Source organism: Synchiropus splendidus, chromosome 9 (genome assembly GCF_027744825.2).
Source record: "Synchiropus splendidus isolate RoL2022-P1 chromosome 9, RoL_Sspl_1.0, whole genome shotgun sequence".
In the NCBI taxonomy this organism is placed as follows: Eukaryota; Metazoa; Chordata; class Actinopteri; order Syngnathiformes; family Callionymidae; genus Synchiropus; species Synchiropus splendidus.
In genome coordinates, this window is record NC_071342.1 from 7,528,488 (window position 1) to 7,554,211 (window position 25,724).

The 25,724-nt window shown below is 41.7% G+C and overlaps 1 protein-coding gene across 1 annotated transcript; it reads right to left on the reverse strand.

Moving 5' to 3' along the window:
- Positions 1-1,373: 1,373 nt before the first annotated feature.
- On the reverse strand, positions 1,374-24,553 carry zranb1b (zinc finger, RAN-binding domain containing 1b). Its single transcript, XM_053875241.1, has 10 exons — positions 24,387-24,553; positions 20,308-21,395; positions 12,121-12,308; positions 10,885-11,038; positions 9,741-9,812; positions 4,916-5,114; positions 4,019-4,139; positions 3,741-3,870; positions 2,457-2,686; positions 1,374-2,370 (listed from the first exon to the last, which is right to left on the reverse strand). Exons 2-10 carry the CDS (start codon positions 21,299-21,301, stop codon positions 2,152-2,154), a joined length of 2,307 nt encoding a protein of 768 aa, XP_053731216.1. The 5' UTR covers positions 21,302-21,395; positions 24,387-24,553; the 3' UTR covers positions 1,374-2,151.
- Between the last annotated feature and the right edge of the window lie 1,171 nt (positions 24,554-25,724).

Sequence of the window (25,724 nt, forward strand, 5' to 3'; positions counted from 1 at the left end):
ACACGGAGGCAAAGTTTAAAATCATACTAGATTTAATAAATATTTGGTCTGAGGAATATCAGACAGGAAACAGTTTTTAGTTTAACATTCAAAAACATCTTTTCCTTTGTTTTTTTTTCTTCCTTATTCCGCCTGCTCTTCTTTGCATTACACTCTATATAGTGATGTCAGGCCTAAAATCCACAAACCATCATAGTCACAACTGCAACTATTGCATAAATACAAAGCAACAAACAGGTGACGCTCCACGAGTGGTACACGACAAGATGGCGAGAAAAACAAACATTCACAGCAAACGACAAAATATTTTTCAAGACTGTCAGCTTTGGTTTTTTTGGTGTGTTTGGATTCAACTCAAATGGTCTTCACAAAATGACGACAGACACAGAGTTGCGATGCGCTGACGTGTACCAAGAGGGAAAGGAGAAAGTCGTGAGGAAATAAAGACGAGAGCACCTGGTTCGAGGCACCCAGATGAGGTACTTTTAAAATATAACAACCACACATATCATAGGTAAACGTTCTGGTTGGTTCTTTTGCTGCAGCAACAGTGTTTCTGTGCAACACGAGTCGTCCTCAAGTGAAATCAACAAAATCCACAAACAGGAGAAATAGAGAAGGAAAGCTTTTAAATCCAAGCAATAAATATATCGAGTAGCTTCATAAACACGCACAATTCTCAGTTCATTCAAAGAAGACACAAACAAAGATGGCTTGTGTGTCGTGCCGACGCACGGCGGTTTCATGTACGACTTCATTCAAGCAACCGGAAACGCTTCGTGTGCAGCTTATTAAAGGATTAGAGTTATTCATATTCAGAAATCTCTGGTCTGATGTTCGTCCCTGCCTGTTCAAAAACAAAAAAAGCCAACTATAAAAATGGAATTTTAATGTGCTTCTGTCCAGAGAAATGCATTGCATTCACCAAAGGGAAAAATCGGTTTTCATAAATGAACCACGGTTACGCAAAACAAAACAGGTTTGTTTTTCAGAATTACTAAAATTTAAATTGCTGATGTGATACAGATAAAAGGAGCATATACATATATATATATACATATATATATACATATATATGTACATATATATATACATATACATATATATACATATATATGTACATATGTACATACATATGCATATACAAATTAATAAAATTAATTGGGCCTTAAATGCGTTTACAATTGCAAAAAAAGAGATGAGTTTGATACAGGAATTCAAAAATAACTTCCGCAACTTGAATTTTAGTCATTCTTGATTTAAATTTAAAAAATGTGAATACCAGGCTATTTTACTTTTTATTTAAAGCAGCTTGTTTAAATAGAAAAAGCTTTTTCCACAATATTGTGGGGGAAACGCTTTAAGAGACCTGAGAAAAATAGAAATTCAAAAATAAATTAAAAAGCACATGCTAACAAAAAGCAATGGTTTCAAGCCAATGAAACAGTGAATACATGAAGATGTTGGACATTAAAATTGAGACTCTAAAGTGATATTTTCAGTTTTTGAATCATAACTAAGAACGTTCTTCTCATTAAAAAATAATCCCATTTATGGTCAGCAACCACCTGCCTTATTTCCAGCGGTTTAATAAAAACCAAGTCTGATTTTATCATTAAAAATTAATTTAAATAAAGAAGAAACCAATTCAGGAAAACCAAGCCATTTTTGATGACATATTGCCGTAGAAAAATAGATCTGAATAATTCTTCTGTAGTTTTTTTTTTCTAAATTGTCATGTAAAATGGTCAAAGTAGTTTTTCCCTCAGTGAATGAGACGCACTTCAGGACGAGTCAGTGCCTGTAGTGAACACATCGAAAGTGTTTAGAGTGGATGCTGGTATATTTCCGTATACGCTTTGTTTAAATAACCACATGCATTTACATTTACATGATAAATATTCCTCGGATCCTTGACACCCAGAGCTCTTCCACGACTGTAAACCTTGATTGTGTGTGTGCGTACGTGCATGTGTGTCTCGGAAGGGAGCAGAATCTTGAACAGAGATCGAAGGCCTCTCCGCAAGGCGTTCACAGTTTATCCGTGTCAGAAAAGGAAATTAACCAACTCAAAGGTAAACTGTGAGGTGAGGGAGGGAGCGTAGGGAGGAGTCCTGCCTCCCGCTGACCGACGCCCCCGCGTCACGTATGTCACTCGTCGTCGTCGTCTTCCTCCTCCTCTCCGTCCGACAGCGAGGGACAAGGTCGGATCTGCCGGTAGCCGTCCAGCCACTTCTCCACCATCTGCGTGACCAGCGGGTGATTTCGGCGGCGGGAGCTTTTCTGCAGGGCGACCAGGACGCCGCCGTCCGTGACACAGCAGTCCAACCATTCCCGCAGCAGCTTCTCCTGCTGCTCCTCGTTCCCCATCTGAGATGACAGAGCACACGCACGTCAACCAGCGCAAGGAACGTCACGTCAAGGCAAGGAACACAACCACAAGCATTAACACTTACTTCCTGCGCTGACAGGAAGTGAATGTGTAGCAGCTTCCTCTCACTGTCGACCAGCGGCAGGAACGTGACCGTCACGTCGTCGTCGGTGTTGAGGTTGGCGCCTGCGCCGCGATTGTCAAAGCCGTCGTTCTCCATGGCGACCAGAGCGGAGAAGTGGCCGCGCGTGTATCCCAGAGCAATGGGACTCTTCCAGCAGAAACTCTGCTCCCACAATAGTGGCAAGTACACACCTGAGGGAGGCAGCGTCGGACACACACACACACGGAGAGTCTTTACTATATTATTCTAAGGAGGCTACAACATTTTAAATACACATTTAAACAATTCTATCACACGTGATTCAACAAAAGATATGACATTGACTCAGCAGGAAGAGTGGCTTCACAATAGTGAAGACATGGTTGTAATTACGGCTGTAATAACATCTCACAACATAATAACAATACCATCTCATAACAACTGAAAACAAAAATGGCTGCACGATTGAAAGTGAAAATCCTTACACCAGAAAAACCCTTTGATACATTTAAATGTTACTTAAATAAATGTTTTACAGTCAAGTCAGAGTCAGAGTAACGAATTGTGAGAAAAATCAATTCACACAACAAACACAAGTATGTTGTGTTTGTTGCGTGAACAACAATGTAGTCTAAAAGAGAGCATAATAAAAAGAGCTAAATAATTGAATGTAATTTAATATACCTTGCTTGATTTACGGCTATATGACTGTTGCTACCCAAAATACACGCGACTCAACAAATGAAAGAAGCAGTCAAAAACAGTGAGAATGGTAACACAACACCAATATCAAAAGTAATGACACAGAAAAAGCAGACTATGACAACTGTAGCTGTGGTCTTATATTAAAATTCAAAAGAACACTGCATAGTTAATATCCATCACCTTCCAAATATTAACTTCTGATAACCATTATTGCCACTAGGTGGCGCTCGACAAAAACCTGTTCATTCAACTGTTATACATTCCAAAAGTTTACAACATTTTTGAAGATTTCTTTGTTTTGCTCCATGCAATAACATGACTCATTTGATGTGAACATGTAGTCTATGTTTTTCTTTTCTCCCTGAACAACACGTTTCAGAGGGAAAACATCAAACTAGTCATTTGCAGCCGCAGCAGACAGCAGTTATGTCAAAAATGTCAGCTATTTGTGTTGGAGTGCTGCTCATTTTTCTGTCTGTGTGTTGCTGCAGGTCTCTGTCTTCCTCCGCTGCAGCGCGGACACCTTAAACAACCATGGCAGCCATGGGATGTAACGCTCACCTTGAAAACGGGTGAACCCAAGCGTTTCTCCACGGAAACTTTTGTAATACTTCACTCCATAGACGATGATGGGCCTACGAAGTATGTGTGCGAGGACGAAGATGTGGGTTTGTTCCAAACTGGATCCGGGCTGTGAAACAGGTCACAGAGGAAAAGAATTACAGCGGAAAATGAAAAGCAGTCTGGCTCTACACCCCGCAGCCGTGATGCAAATCAAGACTTGCAAATCTGCAGACAATGGGGGAAGTCTAAAGTGAGTGCTGCTCATGGCTTCATACCTGGCTGGCCAGCGAGAGGATGAAGGCCCAGTCCTCCTGCCACTGCTCCTCCCGTAGTGAAAAGTGCAGACCGAAACTTTGGGAATACCAGGACTCCCACTCCTTCCAACGTGTGTAAAACCTGATCAAAACAATGGTGTTGTTCGAATCAATGTTCATTACTCTGATTAATTCCTGCTTTTACTTTTAAACAAATGGAAGACATGCCATGAATCCAGCAGGGCTGTGAGCAACTCCCCTCATGAGGTCATGAACACAATTGATCATAAATAAATGTTAAATTCCATTACTAGCTCAAAACTTTGGAAGTCTTTATTATCTTGCAATGTTTATGTCTATAGTTCTTCTTCATTCGTATATATGGATATATATGTAATTTGATCGCATTACATAGAGTGAAAATGAATTTTCTGAAGATGAAGACACAAAGTAGTTTATGGGCAACGGAATAACACCTTCTGACAGAAATATTTTGGGGCTTAATTGTTTCAGTGAAGAAAACACAGCTTTAGAAAAATGGTCGCTTTTTAAAGAACTGTACTAATGTACTAAAATGAAGTGAAAAACTTCATAACAAGTGGATCACACGTCACACAATATGGTGGCGGACGTGAACAGCATGTTTGCAGCATGTTTTTAATGGGAAAACCCCGAAAGAAACCGCATGTCTGAAGTCCGATGCTCGTGGAAGTGAAGTTGAACATAGCAGTTGGACATGTGAAGAGACGGACCGCTGCTGATCAGAGAGGGATTCACTTGTCATGATTAAAAACTAGCGTTTTCATTGTCACCAACTGTCACTGGCTGCTCTCCACCAGTATCAAAAAATCCTGGACCACCTCGCGCCTCGGGACACTGTGATTCATGACAAAACGGGATCCAGAAACGTGGACTCACCAGTGCGAACAGTCGTGGAGGCTGTCGTGTAACGTCTTCCGCAGCACGGAGTCTTTGTCGTAGATGCCCCACGTGGCCTGCAGCACCGAGTCGAGGAGGCAGTCACCAGCGGTTCGATTCCAGAGTGCGTACAGTCGACTGTCCAGTCTTGTGCCCAACTCCAACGACCAGTTAATGATGGGAGACTCCTCTTCCAGTTCTGTACAAGGTGGAGGTGAAAGTTAGTCATGCGGAGAGGACGTCGCAAAAACAAGAGGGAAACTGAGTTTGGGAGAGAGCTGTTTCAGTACAATTCAAGAAAGAGATTGACAGAAAAAGAAAACCCATGTACTTTAAAAGAAACAAAATGATTTCCAAAAACACTGTCGCACTTTTGTGTTCAGTGGTCACAATTGCTTTGTTTGGCAGTGGCAGCTCCAAAGCTTCAAAGAATAATGATAACCATTTTATCTAAAGAGCTCCTACACTTCTCTGAGAAAACTAGAACTAAGTCAGATTCAAACAGTCCTGAGTGAACTGACCTTCATCTCATTCCTGACGCAGACAAAAGCACACTGTTTTGTATAAACCCTCACCCTTGATTTACGATTCTAGGGAAAGAAATGACTAAGACTCACTCACACGGCTTCCTGAAATTAACCAGAGGCTTCCACTGACTTTTATAAGTCAAACACATAAAACGCAAAAAGGAGCCGAGTTTAAAGAGCGACACATTTCCGAAGCATGATGATCTTGAACGAACTTCTTTGCGACTTCAAAGCTCCCTAACTTCCAGTGTTAAATCACAAAATCTGGGCCACGACACAGTCATAGCTCAGATGACCCCAAGAGAGATTCGATCAATGGTCATGGAGATAAAAACTTGCGACAGTAACCAACTGTGAAATCAATATCTCAAGTATTGACATTTTTATTCACTAGAGTATTTAGACAGAAAGAATCGGAAGACAATCTGTGACAGCTAAAGGGACAAAATGGTCTGAGAATTCAACTTCATGTGAGTGAATCACTGGAACTACTTAATGCAGATATTCAGCCATCCATCCATCTCCATTCATCCGCTGCCAGGTCATGGGGGCAGCAGCTTCAAAAGGTTGCTCCAAACTTCCTTCTCCCAGGTAACATCCACTAGTTCCGACTGCGGGATCCTGAAACGCGAAGAGATATGATCCCTCCCCCTGGTCCTGAGTGGACTGGGTCTCCTCCCAGCTGGCCGTGCCAGAAACACCTCCAAAGGAAGCGACCAGGGGGCATCCTCATGAGATGCCCCAACCACCTCAACTGATTCCTCTCAACGCGGAGAAGCAGTAGTTAGCAGACAGCCACATCAAGTTGAGTCATTGCCATGCAGATGCAATCACAGACTCACAGGTTCTGACGCATGACAACAACATCATGGACCTCTGTTTCCAAGTTATTGCTGTAGAAATTGTCCCATGGAAATCTTATTAACCGTCTAATGTTTGATCATCCACATGACGCCACGGAACCAAACTTCCTGAGTTACAGATGTGAGAACTAAATGATGCACGTGCAGCTGTGCCCAGCGTGCTGCTCCATGGTTGCTCTGCTTGACAGATGCAACTCCCACTCACAGTTAACTGAGACTCTATTAAATCCATCCAACACTGGTGATAACTCCCAACACATGGAGGACGAAAACAGGAGAGAAACGTCTAACAGGAGACACGTTGCTTAGATGAGAGAAACGTGCACAAATCTGAGTGAGTGAACTTATGCTGTTATGTACTTATGTTGTCTCTTTTGCCTGATCCATGCTGCTGTTTTCACGCACACACAACAGTGGCTAGGAAGAAGACAGGCGACAGAGCGCATCATGCTACTATATTACACCGAATTGACATGTTGTGGAGGACCATCGACCAGGTTGTCCTGTCACGATGACTCACACTTGACTACAGATAAAAACAAAACAAAAAAAAACAAAAATACATAAGGCTGCATCACTGAATCGTTAAAAATCAAATATTAAAAGTGCACGATATTTGCTTAAAACATTGTCGTCGTGATGTGCTGACCGTGCCTCGCTGTTATTGCCACAACCCAAGGTAAACGTGACAAATGTTTTTGGCCACCCGAGCCACCGTCACAGAGCGTGATATGACCACACAAATACACTTTAAGGAACAGATGACAATTCAGGATGCCTTTGTTGCAGTGACCAAAAAGACTGAACTGCACAGAAATATCACAGGATACGGTAACTTTTCAACTTGAAAACAACGTGCTCCCAGGCTGCCGTTGTTTGGTCTCAGACTAGGTCAGAAATCATTTCTAAATTTAATAAATGACCTGAATAACCTACACTTGTTCTTTTGCTTGGGCATGAGTACTTTGCGGTTTGCAGCCGAGTGTGAAGCGGCCGGGATGAGGATCAGCACCTCCAAGTCTGAGGCCATGGTTCTCGACCGGAACACGGTGGTTTGCTCTCTCCAGGTTGGTGGAGAGTTCTTGCCTCAAGTGGCGGAGTTTAAGTATCTCGGGGTCTTGTTCTCGAGTGAGGGAAAAAGGGAGCGTGAGATTGATAGACGGGTTGGTGCAGCGGCAGCAGTGATGCGGTCGCTGTATCGGACCGTCGTGGTGAAGAGAGAGCTGAGTCACAAGACGAAGCTCTCGATTTACCGATCGATCTACGTTCCCACCCTCACCTATGGTCACGAGCTTTGGGTAGTGACCGAAAGGATGAGATCGCGGATACAAGCAGCTGAGATGAGTTTCCTCCGCAGGGTGGCTGGGCGCACCCTTAGAGATAGGGTGAGGAGTTCGGTCATCCGGGAGGAGCTCGGGGTGGAGCCGCTGCTCCTCCACATCGAGAGGAACCAGCTGAGGTGGCTCGGGCATCTGATCCGGATGCCCCCTGGACGCCTCCCTGGGGAGGTGTTCCGGGCATGTCCTACCGGGAGGAGACCCCGGGGAAGACCCAGGACTCGCTGGAGAGATTATGTCTCCGGTCTGGCCTGGGAACGCCTCGGGATCCCCCGGGAGGAGCTGGAGGAGGTTTGTGCGGACCGGGAAGTTTGGGCTTCCTTGCTCCGAATGCTGCCTCCGCGACCCGACCCCGGATAAGCGGCAGAAGAAGGTGAAGGTGAAGGTGATGAGTACTTTGCTATTCAAAACTACTACTACAAATAAAAATAATAATGTTTATTGGAAGTAGCCGGCACTCTCCCTGGTAACTGAATTACACAGTCATTTTAATTTTTTCTTATTTATTTCCCATATTTTCGTCATTTTTTTTCTTCTTGCCAAATTGTTACTTGTTTGAGATCCGCTTGCGAGAATCGAGCGTACTGTGTCCATTTCTCACTGCTCAAGTTATCCAGTGGGAAATTTTCAAATTTTCAGTTTGTGTTAATTCCCAATGCAAGTAACATCCGACTTATGACCTGCTCAACTTACGACCACGGCCTGCAGATGCTTTTTTTTTTTTTTATTCAGTGTCCGGCACCGCAGCACGTAGCAGCCCAGCAATGCGTACAACAGTTCCGGCAGCACAGTATCCCAGCATCTCACTCTCACACAGCCATCTACCACTACAGTAGTACCTATAACCCTCGCGTCGGCTATTTTGAGTGGCATTCGACTTACGCCCAATCTGACACAACGCAAACGAAATGTATACCTTTTTGACCTGAAGAAAACAGCAGAACTCATCTGTTAGGATTTAACGTTGATGTCTGGGATATACTACATACACAATTACATATTCAGACATACTCATGACGCACTGCATTTCTGGTGACTTCACGATCCAGTGACTATGTCATTTCACAACAAGATTTATACTGAACTCACAAACAAACAGCAAACACTGAAGTGCAAGCGAACACCTTGACGCTCTTAGACACAGTATTGAATGTCTTTTTCAAAACACTTTGAACACTTCACATTCTGTATCTATAAACGTAAATAACATGTTTGCTTTTGCTTTAATGTGAATATGCTTTCCTGTTTGTGTGTGTTTAATACAGATTTTTATGAAATTACAGAATTTTAACATTCGAAATTCCAAATTTATTTTTCATTACTTTCAACAGTGCAACTTGTTTATGCACTTAGTGACAACCAAAAAAGATATGCTTGCACTTAGCTTTGATTTTGAATACAAGGTTGGAAAATAATTCTTAAAATAACAGCTAGTTGCAGCCCTAGAATACACGCCCGATGCAAGAAGCTTGCAAAAAGCCATATGGGGGATCAAGATACAGGGGCTTCCCACACAGCCACAGAAGTGGAGAGATCCTAGCAGAAAGAAGGACAGACAGAGAGAAGCAAGCATGACAGATGCCTGACCTTTAACCAATGGCAACAGTGTGGGCGTGGTCAGTAGTCTGAGTTACAAACTGTTATCTTCTCCTGGATACAGTTAGAATTTTAGGAACTAAATAAAAGCAACAATGTCTAATATCATCTTTATTGGGCCCTGACATGAGCAGGTCAGGGCCGCTCTGTGTAGTGTTTGTGTGAATTCACTCTCTACACCAGCTAACTTGATCAATAAACGTAGGCCAGCAGGTTCATGCACTGGTACATTGCAGAGATTATGTGCCCAGGGGCTCGTGTGTTGATAAGGCTAAATCCGGTTGATATACACAGACTGGTGGAGTACACACACTCCAGTCACATTTCCTGGCAGAGCAATAATTAGGCCAAACGCTTTGGCAGAGAGGGACAGCGCATCATTACGTGGCCAATATCTGGATTGTTGCCAGCTCTAGCGCATGAGGTGGCTAGTTCCAGTTCGGTGTCAGACATGCTCTCGCACCCGATTCAGCAGCTGAAAACAATTGGGAGTGAGATTCACCTTTTTGTACGTCTCTGTCCAACACCTCATCGAATAGTTTCTCCTGAACTGCCGGAGGAAGGTCCTCGATATCTGGGAGAGCAAACAACAGAAAGTCCGTGTCAGCCTTGTTAGTGCAAAACACAACAACAGAGTCCCGACATCAAAGAGCCACTGTGCTCGTGTGTGAGTCTAATTCAGCCTCCTTAGTACAGTCACCACTTTCTTGTTCTCTCAACAACAGAGGCTGTTATTCTTCTCCCCAAAAAAGAAGGCATTGACGACACATAGGACAGAAGAGAGCGAGTGTCTGCAATGGCCAAGGGCCAACTGTCCTCCACACAAAAGTTTATGTACTAACAGACTCCAGAGTGAGAGACATTCCTTCTTCTGAAACCTGCATTGTGTTTCTGAAGAAAATCACTAGTTCAAACATGAGAAAAATGCTCTAGTGTGTGTGATAAAGATTATTACAAATAAAAACATTCTCAGTGGCAGAAGTTAGTCCTGACACCAGTGACTGAAGAAGTACACAACACAATGCAATGTGTTTAACATTTCAGTTACTGAAACTAGCAGTTAAAGATAATAATGATTTTTAAATAATACTAAAAGTGTGTTTAGCTTCACAATAAAGCAAGTACATACACATAAAATTACAGATGTGATTAATTTACACGCCATGAAATTAAAATGTAAACAATCACCAACAGTATAAGCAAGTAATAAAATTAACAGGCCTTTCGCATTATGAAAATTCTAAACCCCAGATAAAATAGATAACAGATAAATCAAGTCCACAGACATACAATCAATCGAATGTAAGCGTATACTGTATGATGCTCAACTACATGAAGTACGAAACATTTCAGATTCATTTTATTCAGTTATCTTCATTACATTAGTGTAGTTGTTGCTCCAAAAATACTGCAGTTTTTGGTGACTACTTATTGACAAATAATCGGGGTTGTTAATGGCATGTCATTCTGAATCAATAACCTGCACTGAAATGATGAATGCCAGATTGGATAAAGTCACTTCAATGAATTAAATCCCTGAGAAGTCAATACAAGCACATACATCACTCCAAAAGAATAACAACACAGACAAACAGAATGCTTCACTTGTGGCACATCAGGACTGGCGTCACTATTTAAGTGCTGACCTGCTGGCAGAGTGAATGTCACCAGGTCGGTGAGGAAATAGCAGGTGAAGTCTCCCTTCCGCTGATGAAGAGAGGCTGCGACCTCGCGGCGGATCTGCTCTGTCAGCTCTGGACACACCATAGCTGGAATACACTTGGCTGCCTGCTGGGACACCTGCGGGCGAAGTGGCTGATTATTAGCAGGAGTAGAGCAGAATCTTTTTTTTTTTATTATCATTTACATTTTGTTATCACACAAAAAGAATTATGATATAAATTTGCAACATTTATGTTTATATATATTGATATTCTCACCAATAGAACAATAGACAAACAACAGAATTTTTGAACTTCAAAAAAGGCAAATAGCATTCAGAATTTCAGGTGACAAATTATGGTTTTGACTTTCAAAAATGAAGAAAGTAATAAAAAAAATGTACAAATAAATGTAAATCATAATAACTATGATTAACTGCAAAAAAAAAAAATCCTTAGCCCAAATGCTTCAGTTAATAATATGTCATTTCACTGCATAAAGAATGTCATAGTGACATTGAACATATACATTACAGTCTCTTATAGATGAAAAAAAAAAAGTTATCCATTCCTTAATTTAGAAAACTAATATCAGCAGGACTTAAAGAGGTTACAATGTCTGAAATATCATTGGAGCATGATCCAATCTCATGCTATAGTTCATAATTGGCCGGTTCTGAAAAGAATCTGGGGCAGCGACTGTGTGTGTGTGTGTGTGAGTTTGTGTATAATCTGGGACCATTGAGCATCAATGGCGGGTTGCAAACCACCTTAAGCATGAGTGTACTGCACTTAGAGAGGAAATTAAAAACCAGCGTCCAATAGCCCAAATAAAGCTTTTAAAATTTTATGGGGGGAGATACAGGACTACTGCGACAAGCGTCGAGTCGAGATCCTGACCACTGATGCAACTTGCAGGGCCAAAAACATAACAGCCACTGAAATGTCAGTGGACTTCCTCTGCTTGCCATCCACTCTTCAAGCATCAGAACATCCACGAATAGCACAAGCCCACACGGCCGAACGCTAACTCCTGAACGATCGCTGTGCTTACAACATTTCAAGGGAACTAAAGAACAGAGCAGGTTAGACTTCAGGGAAATATGACGGCCACAGCCAGCACACTGACGCAGCCACAATCTGGAGGCAAAAGAGTCTACATTATTTGAAGCCGAATACTATTTTGGACTAACGCAGTAAGACTATCAACTCGCTACTGACCTCAGTTAGCAGCACTGCCAGCATGTCCTGCCTTTGGAAGCGGATAGCGAGGTGAACCAAGGTGAAGCCCACGTCAAACGCAGATGGACGATTTAAGAGGCGCACCTCATCTGATGTCAACTGCCTCGCGATGTCACCACCTGATGATTTAAAGGTTTCCACAGCTGCCAGGTCTCCTTCCACCACACCTGTCCAGAGAGCAAAGAAGTGTGGTCAGTTCCACATCTGAAACGATCATGACATCAGCAGCTTGATTGTTTATTTATGAGCACATCACAGGGCAATAATATATGTGGAGAGAGCGCAACATGTACTGACTCACCATGGCTGTAAATCACAAGGTGAATGGTTAGCAAAGCTGGCACAGACAAACACTGGGGCATTAATTTAGCGTGTGAAAATCTTACTACAATAGAAGTATTGAATGAACTAACATGCCAATACACATTTATATGCAGTAAACACGTACTGATATATACATATTTGTTTTAAAAACATCAGGTGAAAATTGCTGGCTGTAAAAACAGACTTAACACACACCTATATTACATGCGTAGAATTAATAATGTATTAGTACTCAAAATGAATTTAAAAAAGTCAACATGTGATCAAGGTTAAATGCTGTAATTTTCTTTACAGCATACAATCATATGCTTTATTATTTTAAAATAAAAAGAAAAAAATCACTATAATGTAATTTAATTATAATTTACACTAAAATATTCTTCTGGTAAAAGCTCAATATTTTACTGTTTTTAAAAGTTATCTGCATAATATTCTCTGATCTTTACTTTGTATACATTCATTTTTCGCCTTTATTTATTTTCTCTAAAGTATCTTCACATCATATTTTTATATTTTGTCATAAAAATAACAATATCAAACAATAACAAAATGTTTTTTCTATTAAATTTATTCAGTCTTACTAAAATATTTCTTATATTTATGTTTTTATTGTTTTATTATCTTGCAAATACGTTTTTATATGTAATTCTTTTTATATGTTATATTATTTGGTATTCTATTTTAATATTTTATCATTTTAAAAAATATCATTATTTTGCATTCTCTTTTTTATTTTTTTATTTTTAAGGACATTTAAAACATTTTTTTTTTCCATTCACCCTTACTCTTTACCATATTTTAAATGAATTTTTAAATAAATATATTATATTAAAAATATGACCTTTGCTGATGGAGATGGAACGACTCATATTTACTTTTCTTTTTGTTCATTTTTCAGGAAGAAGGTTGAGGTCGCTCATGCATGATATTGTGTGTCCTAAAATGTGCCCAGACAGACTGAAAACCAATGTCAATGATACACTGGAGCGTCCTGCTGAGACTAAACGTATCCAGACACAGATTTCACACTCGGGTTGTTGCTGAAGAAAAGTGTATATCACCTTTGATTAGCAGATAATTTACTTCAGAAAACAGGAAATACATGTAGCATTCTTGAATATTAGACAACTTGAAAGACTGCTGCGCCTTTTGTTCCAGCACCAATGGAACACACACAGAGCTCTGCTGCATAATCACCGTTTTAGTGAGACAGAGAGTGAGAGAGACATGGAGTGGGTGGAAGGACTCTCTGTGCCATGTGGAGCTGGGTAACATGGTGAGAGATGAAGAGAGACGCCACACAATAGCAGTGCAGTGTGCGACCGAGGGATAAAAAGCACTTTTCCACACAACAACACTCCACTGCTGTGGGTCTGCCTGCAGCCTGGGAAGTCAGGACTACATGAGCAGATCTGCCCGGGAACACTGTGAGTAGACACGAAAGGCAGCAGTGGAGCTGATGGTTGAGTCTCCCGCAGGGACAGGTTATCCTTCTGCAATCAATTCTGAAACTCACTTCAGATCAGAGGAATAGAAGTACCAGAGTGACACCACGACTAAGATGGGTCACAGCAGGCTCACTATATAATATCCAGGGAACCTCTTGTCTCCATTACTCTTCTTATTTCAGAGTTGCTCATTTTTAATTGCTCTTTAATTTGAGTCTGGATAAAACTATCACCTTTTAGGGCGGTTTCACTCTGCGGGTTCTGTCTTGGGTGGCCTGAGTTCAATTTGTCCCCTACTGTGCAGCATTGCACCTCTGCAACTCAGGCGATGTCCCTTTTTTTCCTCCTCAGCTGGCATAATCAGCTTGACCACTTATTTCTCTGTCAGTTCTTGGCTCTACAAGGCGTCCTCACCTCAGATACGAACTGATGACAGACCTCCGCAACGACTGTAACAGAATGTGGCGTTTCACAGGCGAAACTTAACATGAAAGAGTGTTCTCATGTTTATTTTACAAGGAAATAGCGGAAACAAGCTGCGTAATATGGAGGGTCTTGATTTATCCACGCCGCTCTCACAACACGTTGAACAAAGTGAGAGAGACTGACGATCGAGAAGATTTTAGTCCGTGACGTACAGATCCAGACGTCAGAAATGTTCAATAAATACTCTGCTGATCTTCTGAAAAATCTTTCTTCCTCACTGTCCTCCTCATGCAGACAGCTGCGCTGCAGCCACATCACAGCAGTGAAAGCAGTTACTGTAAAGCATGGCATTATTCATTTAAGCAAATCTGACCGTAAATAAAACGAGGTGTTTATCAGCCTAAGAAAGATGAAAACACAAGAGTAATCAAACACCAGCACACACCGTGAGTCCCAGCCCACTCAGCTCCTCCACAACAACAGTCTCCTGCAGCTCCCACCTGTACACCTTAGCGGTCAGGGAGTTTGGCACCATGTCGCCTGAGGCCAGAAGCTCACGCCCCATGGAGAGTTTCCCAAGACAGTGCAGCTCTCCAGCCGGGATCAAGTCCACGACCAAAACCCGCCTCGCTTGTGTTCACATCTCTGAGCTGAACGCATCTCGAGACAGAGTCCGCAGTGTGAAACCGCCCTGAGACACAGAACAGCGTCTGACACCTCACCAATAACCCACACTTTCATACTGCGTTGACCAAACTAATGGGAGTTGTGAGATGTGGATAACTATGAAATTACGCCCAAAAATAAAATTGGGGGATGTTGCTGAAAAAAACATGGCGTCCCATTTCTTATGTTTTTTAGTGTGGGGCATCCCCAGGACCCACTGACGACTCACCATCACACAAGCTTCTTTACACATACTAGACTGCTGAAGAAAAGAACCACCAAAATAGATGTCCATGACATGACTGTGTCAGTGATGAAAACTATTGTGATGCCCATAATTGCATATAACTAAAGAGAACTTCATACAGACTGTGGACTAGTTAATTTATACTAGTTTACATGCATATTTCCTCACAATAAAATATTTATTTACTGAAAAATGTACAAACCAAGTATGATGGAAGTGTATTACACACGTGCACAATAAATTGCGTGAAGCAAGGCACCAGTGTGTGCTGCCACCTTCTGATGACGTTACGCCAGGCAGTTTCATTATTTAACGTCAATTTAAAGGAACATTTAAAAAGCAAATCTTACTACACATGAAACATTCATATCAAAAAGATGTATCCTGTGAATGAATCTGGGACAGAAAATATGTCCAGGCTGACGCTTGTTGAGGAGAACATGTTATAAATAAAGGTTTTTCGTCTTGGAAGTGTACCATGTGATGATGCCCCGAGCTGTCCCTGCTTGTTGTAGTAATTACGTTATCAATGAGCTTGAATTGTTTCAACGTCACGATGAAATTTATTTTTGCCATGCAAAACCAGAGTGTTAACTATTTATTCTACTGACCTTGGGTTGCACTTCACTTTATCTTCCTGAATCTAGAAGGCGCACATCACGGTCTTCTTTGTTTGAGAGAACAGGCTCTTCATTTCAAGTAGCTTCTTTTTAAGTCGCTTCTTATCATTTAACAGTAGAAACAATGCAGGCTGTTGAGCTCAAGAGTAACAAGGTTTTATCAGGGAGAAAAAGTGCAGTTTGTTTTGACCAAAAGAGTTAATCCTGTTACATCAGTGATGACAGCCATGGAAAGAGTCTGAATAAAAATGGAACTAATGGGTGAAATATTGCAAATTGGGGGTGCTGATGCTGCTTTGACGCCAAACAGTACTAAGAGAAGTGCCGCATACAGTCAGTGTGAGTGACAAGGACTTTAAACAGACACAAATTCCAGCACCTATTTTAAAGCGGAAGAGTTGCGACTATGAGAAATTTGGATGGACTTTTCCACGATTCTTCACAAACCCAAGTAATTGAATAAATGATGATTCTTTGCAGGAAAGAAACAGAAGTCACAAACACACTGACGTTGTGCTTCAAGACTGAAATTGTTTTTCGTGTCACTCAGTTGTCTCTTGTCATTCGTACTTTTTAGAAGGCAACCCAGCATGTTTCATCAAATTGTCACGGCTGGTTTTCATCACAGAGACACAAAATGTATGTGGTCTGAAGATGCATCGAATGTATATCATATATTCACGAGCTGAAAGTAGGTAACAAGTTTGTAGGGAGTTCCCAGTGTGTGACCTCCATCCCCTCTCGCTGAATACCGTGCTTTTGATACAAGTCGCTGAATGTGACCATTTATACTTGACTGACAAAATGGTGAATCCCTAAACAAATGAATAAATGATTATATTACGTAGAAGTTATTGAGGTCAACATGTGATGGGCAGATAAAAGCAACTGCGTGGTTTTACTCAAGCTTCCTCAGCAAGCTTTTAGCTCGGGCGTTGTCTGGGTGTCCGACTGTATAATGCAGTACTTGTAGTGACAACACACTGGTTTCCATTAAAAGAGTGTTTCCGCCCAGTAATTTCGCTGAATAAGATCGAAAAATGGTCATTCTCAACCCTTTTGCTGCCGTAGCTTGACCATCGGGGTGGCCATATTTGTTTACCGATGTAATCTTGCAGTTATCCACATCTCGCGAGTCACCACACTCATGTCACTCGTGGCTTGATGCTGATGACAGGAGGAAACCGGAGATAAGTTCCTAGGACAATTTTGGGGGGGGACAAAGCCCGCTCCCCAGTGTCGTGCAGCGAACTACCCTGAGGAGCGGAGGATCATACAGCACTTGCCAAACGCAAGAAAACAGCTTAACAAGGATCAAAATTCATGTGGTTCTATTATTCCTATTAGTTCTATTATTATATTTAACTAAGTCGCGAGAATATTGAATGAATGTTTAAAGGTGTGAAAGTTTAGAAATCCATAACAGATACACAGCTGATAAAACTGTCGCTTGTCTTGCGTAAATACATGAAAGACGGTGAACAAAACTGTAGACACTCAGCTTGTAGTATGGGAAAGATCTGAAAGTGTTATTGTGGCAACTGCTACCGAGTTCATCTATATTAACAATTATTTGACTCAGAAGTTTGTTTTTATAACACAGACTTTGGATTGACTTTGGACTCTAACGTTTAAGTACCAAATTTGCCACAAAAACTCCAGTACCTGCACTCATATATAATCGTGGTGCAGTTAGTGAAGTCATTAAAGCCTAAACAGCAGATTAGCAAATCTGTATGGAAATATTGGATATTCAAAATGGCAGTACTATCAGCATCCAAAATCACTGTCTTAAAGACAGCTCCAGCTCCCCTCTCAGTCAAGAATTAATCAAGATACGGAACACCTCTAATGGCGATAAACTATCCAAATATCAGTCATGAGAACAGCGAGTTTGGCAATAGAGAATCAAGAAAAAATTCAACCAAGAACTTTTTGAAACCTGTCGTTCGGATCATGTGTACGACAGAGTTTGGAGTGTTTATGTGTAGTTTCTATCATACACATGAGTAATGAGAGACGTCAAGACAAGTACAGCAGGACAGTTGTGCAGCAGGCTTGTAGGTTGTTGAAAGGGATGGGACAAAACTGATCCAGTGAAGGTGCAGCCCCCAACCAGAAATTCAAGATTCAACCAGCGGGGGTTTCCACGAGCAGTGTCTAAGATTATTATTTCTTATTATTTTTATTTAATTTTTATTTATTCCCATTCAGCTGCTAGTTGACTGCAAGCAAGTGCAATGGATTTCTAGTGTGGGACGTGGAGTAACAGCACTCCATCAAGGAAATCCATTCCACAGTTTGCAGCCGTTTAGCATGCGGGGAGCACTAGGGATGGATACGTCTTCACTCTGAGGAATTACTTCACTCTAGGGTTACTTGCAAGGTTTGTACAGGACATGCGAGACAGTTGGAACCCAATAGGATCACCTGTTTGTCTGATGTACCTTTTTGGTCTTACAAACCTCGAGTTGCCCTTTTCTAGTACACTATCAACAATAATGATGAAAATAATATACAAGATCTCTATCGGATCACTATGGGCAGATATCCAAACTCAGATATCAAACTGGACGTGAGAAAAATGAGGATCCCAGAGTGGAAAAGGCAAGTGGAGAAGAAGGACAGAGTGAAAAGACGCGCCTGTGGCAGTGCATGGCCCTACTGTATGGAAGCACTCTGGATTAAGTGTGAGTTATGATGACAGCGGCGGTGGTGGATAAAACTGGGACTGTGGGCAAGCTGTGTGCAGCACTGTGGTGTTTATGCTCGTGGTAACACATCCATCACGTCAGGTCATCTGCAAAGACGTCACCCCATTGCGTCAGTGGACAAATGAGATGGCAAACTGTCTCAGTCTTTTAGGTTCTATGACAACACATGACTGAATTAAAAAAACACCAGTTATTGGTGGCTTATTGGAAAATAAAAAATAAAAACAAAAATAAAACTTATTCTCTCTCACCGTGACTTACAGAACTTAGTTTGAATTCAAACAGGTCATTTGAATGTGAAGCCAGAAGATACAAACTTGATGTTTCAATTGTTGTTTGGTTACATGCAAAAAAAGTAAAGTGGAAAAAACTACGAAAAGACTTTACTGACGGTGAACTGATGACAATTTAGGTAAAATTTGACTTTCACTATGAAGCAATGTTCAGTGGCAGAACGATAAAGTCCAGCATCAAAACTGAGAAGTTATGAGGTGGCTGGAAAAACACAAAATAATACAGTGAAAAACAAGGATACAAAAGCTGCTATTTAGCTCAACACGAATGTTGTGAACTGGTGCTAAGTCTTCAGTGATGAGTTCAAGAGGTATCTCCTTAAGAATTAGGGATCTTCTAGTGACACACTAAGTATTGAAACCAAAAGATTAATGTGACAATCACATATGTAACAGCAACATCCTTCACCTTGTTATACAGGGCTAAGGTCAATAGCACAGCTCAAGACTTGTCAGTATTTTTAACTTGGTCTGCACTTGACACGTTATTAATAGCACAAGAGGTCTCTTTTTAAAGGCTGGCCACCCTTCAGAACTCCGGGGCCAATGTTTACGCACTTGCAAGTGTCAGCGGCAGAAAAACTTCCTTAGCAACAGATCAGTGTCAGATTCTCTGCAGCAGAACTCGCTCTGGGATGATGGCCTTTTTATGTCCACTCAAGTTAAAGCTCAGCGGTCACCAGTCAAGCACTGATCGAAAAGGCCTGGATCACTGATCTAATCATCACATGAACATACCACAAAACAGGGACCATTTCATGGTTTTACGAATTTGCATTTGGGTTTTTGATTTTGCATTTGTTTGCAAATGAAACGTCTTTTTTTTAGTTGGATTTTTTCCACCTGAATATTTAATTATTTTTATTCAATTGATCATTCATCTGTTTTCATGTATTAAAAAATAGATATTAAAAACATGACAACACGTATTCAAAACTAATCTAAAGTACAAGAGAGGCAGAGAAGAGACTGCAACATTTTCTACTACGTACTGGCAAACTTAATGCAAGCAGTTCTGAAAACCGTTTACACAACTTCAATGTACTAGTGCCAAAATTCAGATGTGAAAAGAGGCCGAGTGGGCACACAGGAGGAACACTATCAAGCCATTGTGAAGGCAGCACTAACACTGATATTGTGGTGGGTGAAAGGAAGAGTTGCTCTTAAGGTTCGTCCTCCCACTCCACATTCACCATCTGACAGTGTGGGCGACCGGACACTTGTGTTTCACTCGAGCTGACTGCAGAGGATTTCTGAGTTTACATACACCGTGAATCATCTGGGCTTCCACACAGAGCACGTAATTACCTCACAGACGCCAACACAGAAGCAGTCTCAGTTCCAGGGAAATCTCTCTGCCGCTTGGGTCACCGGACAGATTATAACGATAAGACAAGTCAAACAAATGGAACAAGCTCATCAACTCACCGACACAGGCATTAAGGAAGAGCCAATCGGTCCTTCTCATCCGGTTCTTGATCTGCTTCAGCCTCTTAAAATCCACCTCCAGCTCTTCCGTACTGCCGATGCTCGCCCCTGAGGCGAGCTCAATCCTCTGAAACTCCATGTTCAACTCTGACTCCGGCCTTGCAGTCGGGGGTGACCTTCTTTGGCTGCTGCTACATCCACCTACTCCAGTTAGAACTCCGCCAACGCCTTGCCCACCTGATTGTCCAACAACACTCCGCCGGTTGTCTCGGTCCTGTTCATTTCGTTTGGAGGAAGGCTGTTGGCTTTCGGGCTCTGACGCAAGTTCAATGGGTTCAGCTAACAGGCTATTAGGCCTGGGGTGGTCACACATGACACACTTAGGTGCCTTGGACCAGTTCTCATAAGTGCAGGCAGTACATGTCCAGTGCTGTGCACGAGTGTTGAGTCTGTTCCGATCATTATATTCCTCACAGGGGTCTGTGGTGGTGGCTGAGGAAGCCGGACGACATCCAGAGCCTGAGGTCTGAGGAGACTCTGTGGGGCTCCGTGGCTGCTGTGTGTGAAGTGCATGATGGGTAACGTGTTGTCCATGCTGCTGCTGCTGCTGCTGCTGCTGCTGCTGTAGAGCCTGCTGCCTTTGGCACAAGCACTGAGTGCAGCGGATGGCTCGAGGCCAGTTCAGGTAGGTGCACATGTGACAAGACCACTTACTGCTCGTCTCAGGTGCGTCTGCGATGCGGACACGAGGTCGGGCACTTGAGTCTGGACAAATAAGTAAGCTTGAACCCCCTTGTGGTGGACTATTGCTGAGGCCAGGAGAGTCCCACTGGTGCAGACTGGCATCCAGAGCAGGGCTGCATTTGAAGGGCTCCTCAGTGATGATGGCACCGCCACTGGGCTTCTGGGCACGGCACATGGTGCACTTGATGGCCGACGGCCAGTTCTCGTATGTGCAGTATTCACAAGCCCACTTGACAACCAGCTCGGTCATCGTCGCTCCGCCGCTGAGGGAGGTCCGCTGCCGCTAAGAGAGGCTCTCAGCTCGGCAGATCCACTCTCTCTGAGAGCACACGGCGAGCAGTTCACTACAAATGAAAGGAGAGAAGACAGTTATATTCTGCCAAAAAGGGAACTCAAATAGACAGAGCAAAACTTTTATAACTACTTAAAATAATAACAGAATACATAAATGCATCACTAAGGTCAAGGTCAAATGTTTAACTGCGTATTCAACATTTTTTCAGAATATCTAATGATTTTCATATTGATTGAATCAGTAAATTCTTTCTGACAAAATAAGTTTAATGTACGATCAATCTCTACATCATTTCCATGTGCCATACAAATTAACAAAGAGGCTACATAGCGATAACAATTCTTTCTTTGCTACATTCTTTGAAAAAGAGTGCAAAGTGTAGTCATCACGCTGATGCTTTATTAAAAGAGAAAACCTTTCAATGGTGTCTCACTGCTTCTCAGGTTTACCCCACTGCTGTCTTTTCAAATCAACACTTATTTATACAAATACTTGATTCACAAGATATATATTGAATATTGCGTAGCTCATCGCTTTCACCAATTAAATAAGCTATAAGTCGGGTAAAATTCACTCTAATGACCAATTAATCGACAAAATGATTTACAAAGTAATAGGCCAAAACGGCTGTGGTTTTGGAGTTATGTCTCTGTCATAATTCTTGGTCTTAAATCTCAGAGTAAAAAGACATTTTTTCCTCCAAAGTTAAGTTGTGTATGTGTCTGCATTTTTGTGAATTAACAAAGTTTTATGAGGCATTGAAACATTCTGAGAAGTGGTTGACATTTATTATAACCGACCAGGGAAAGGGAAGTTGCGAAAGAGGGGCTAAAAACAACTCGATGAGAGTGGGTCAAAGAAATATTTGATATTACACAATCTTGTTTTGAATTAGACTACAAAATTTCGGTATAAACTTAAGTCCCAGTGATTGTATGTCACCTTTTGCCATCTACACTGTTTCTAACAGAGCGGATGCGTCATCATCACATGGCACCAAAGTAGATGCACCAATCAGCAATTTCGCTTCCACAAAACTAAATGCCAGCAGTCCAACTCTGAACCTGCCTGCTCTTATTAAAATCGGACTGTGCCTATTAACACATACAGTAAGCTATATACAGCAGGCAGAAGTGTCGTGCAACCCAGCAGGGTAACGAGAGACGAGGACAGATGAAACCAGACACCCAGCAGCGAGGCGCGTGACTGGTTAAGACACTTAGTGATGTGCTTCAATTGAAGTCTCCCCAAAGCCTATTATCTACATATAAAACCAAATTATCCGAAGCGCAAACGACAGAATCTAAAATTACAACAGCCATAGGCTGAGACAAGCTGGGTTTTAAATTCACAGGGGACGATTTTAAATATCCCAACAACACTGTCTTCAGAGGAATTTGATGCAACAGCTAGCCAGTGTATAATAACACATTTCAAGACTTGTGTGAAGGTAAAGTGGCGAGGCGAAGGTTGACCATTTGCATCACATTTTTTTGTTGTAGTAGAGGTCAAAACATGGGTGTGGGCGAGGTTAGTCATTTAACGCAGAATACCAACCATAGTCCATCCATAGAAACCTATATTTAACATAACAATTATGTATTCATACAACCAATCCACCATTTCCAAAAATACATCACCACCTACACTAACACTGGCTACTTGACAGCGATGTCTTTTGTTGTTTGATACTGAAAATGCCTGAACGATTCAAAATGGATGGAAGTATTTCAGCACATTAAGGAAATTCAATTTTTAAGCATTTTAACAAGCTCAGCATATCTGCAATGTTTTAGCTATAAATGTGGACATAACATTAAATAATAAAATTATCGTTCCACATCATGCAATTAAAGCACACAATTAAAGGCAGTCTAATCTAATGTAATTAAAACACTTGGTGGTGCAAACAAAGTGGTGCAAACAAGAGACTGGTGTTGTCCAGTAAGAGCCATCTCAATCTCTTGAGTTTCTTAGCAGCAGACTAGCAATAATCTAGTAGAGTTTTGCCCCATTGGAATGACCCAGTGTTGAAGACAAAAGTAGTCTTTTAACAGCTGATTCATTCTCAGAATTTATCTGTCGTGCTCATGAGGACCACGCAAGTTAAAAGAAGAGGAAAACTTGGAACTGTTTCACATATATTTGAGTGTGTTACTGGGTGCTACAGACAAAAAGCAGAACACAAATGGATCCAAGTTCTTTCAGGTAAACAATGCAAGATATGGTGGAGGATGTTTATTAATATGAACGAACAGATTGATAAAAACACGGACCAGAAAGCACAACACACTCATATATATTCAAGGGGAAGTGAGCAGCAAACACAACTTTCAAATTATTGAAACATACTGTCACTTTAAATGAAATAGCTTTCTTAAATGGTTTTGGGTTATGTGTGAGGATTCAAGTAAAATAGCAGAGCTCTCGGGGGATAGCATTCCACGTATAAAGGTTCAAGATTCCAAAACACATTCTAGTTGACGTGAGGCAACAACTTAGCGAGCGAACATAAAGTTAACATTAGCTCGCCAGTGTCAACATCTCGCCTCCAAGTTTATACCGTGAGACATTCTGCACAGTTACGTGACGTGATACCCAGCAGAGACGTGGTTTATTCGGGTAAATTCATATCAGTCACATTCTAAAGACCGATGACGGATGAAAGACGTTACCAGGGAATGGATTCGGGTCTTTAATGAAAGCAAGCAAGTTCGCTTCTGTGTGATTTTGACGTGCATTCAGAGCTAACTCTCCGTCCGACAGTTGTCTTACATGACATCCAGGAGACGGTTGTTTGGTTACCAGCCAAGAATTACATCCGAGCTAGCTCGCTAACGTTTAGGGGTCGTGTTTTGCTTCTCGTCGCCGTAGTCACAGCTCCCAGCCGAACCCAAATATCTTTTTTTCTCTGTGTTTACACTCGCGTTGACAACCAAAACAAACGGACAGGGATCTACTTGGACGAGGACTCGAGACTGCACCCGCACAGTTACTTGTTTTGCTTGCGTTTGATCCAATAATAAAGCTTCAGACGTACCACAGGGAGAGATCCCCCTCGTCCCGTCGCCTATCCTGACCGCTTCAAAGCATTTTTATCCGCTTCTCGATCTCCATACAGCAGGCTGAGAGGCGTTAATGGCGGCACAGCGGAGGGGAAGCAGCCGACGCAGGGCTAGAAAATACACTATGAGCTCCGGGCCGTGTTACAGTCAAGAGGCAGGGTCAGGGTTTGCCACCTGAATCTTCCGGCGCATTTGATTGGTCGGTTGCTGTGTATCCCCTCGCGTCATCCAATCAGCATCTACGTCTCTTCATCCTCGCTGTTGAAAAGCTAAACAGACCTAAATGTCACAAGGGTAACGTCGAAATCACCAATTTTAAATCACTGCGCTATAGTCGACTTGTCTAGTTGGTAAAAACAGAAACTTACGGGACGTAGTTGAAATAAGATGGCCGTTTGTTTTTGTTTGTCAGTCGCGTTTAACCACGTGGTACGTCTTCTGAAGGGATAAGGGATGATGTCATCGAAAAAATACTGCAGTAAGCAGTCTGCAGTCCCGTATGACGGGTTCATGATCTCGTATCTCTACACCGCTACATATATAATTATAAAGACATCCTATGCTTCATTTATTGGCGCATACCCGCACAAAGCACAAATCTATATCCACATCGTAATAATTGTGTAAGTATGCTATAACAGCACTTTTGGACGCACAAATGTGTGCATGTTTCGTCTTCCTCGAAATAATCTCACACTTTCTCAAATCAAAGACACACAACTTAAAAAATGCATGGAGTTGGACTTTGCGTTTGTAAAAGGTGGGTTTTGCAACAGTTCAAGGAGGGCAAACGGTCAACTGACAAGATAATGGAAGCTATATGTAGGGCGCAACATGAACTACATCTCGGCAAGAGTGCTTCTTCGTGGTCGGCCAGTGGTCAATCTGGTGAGCAGATCAGGATTAAATGCACAGTACGGCAAAAGAGATCAGGACCAGGATTATAAAGAACTAAACTGGCGCTCTCTCTAATGCAAGGCAAGCACTTGGAGCTCTCAATTAATTCCAGAAGTGAATTTAGAATTCCATGAAATGACACTCCATTTAAAAAAAGAAGGTATGACTTCATAACTAAACATTCAGTCTCATTTCCAGAACCCAGGATCATCATATGATTAAACTAAAATAGCAACACTTTACCCTGGGATCTCATGTATAACACACTACTTGAACATTCATAAGACTGTGTAATGCATAAACCAAGGCCTTAAAGTAGACACTAGAAGTTTGTAATCAACTTTCAAGTTAGACAAAATATTTAAGTGGGAGACTTAAGGCATTCTTAACTGTATTAAGTGTAAAACATTATTCAG

Coding starts and splice junctions, on each gene's coding strand:
- zranb1b (XM_053875241.1), bottom strand. CDS start 21,301: ATGACCGAGCTGGTTGTCAAGTGGGCTTGTGAATACTGCACATACGAG. Junction 12,309..20,307: donor CTTCCTTAATGCCTGTGTCG/GTGAGTTGATGA, acceptor CTCTCTGGACAG/GTGTGGTGGAAGGAGACCTG. Junction 2,687..3,740: donor TGGGTTCACCCGTTTTCAAG/GTGAGCGTTACA, acceptor TGCCTCCCTCAG/GTGTGTACTTGCCACTATTG.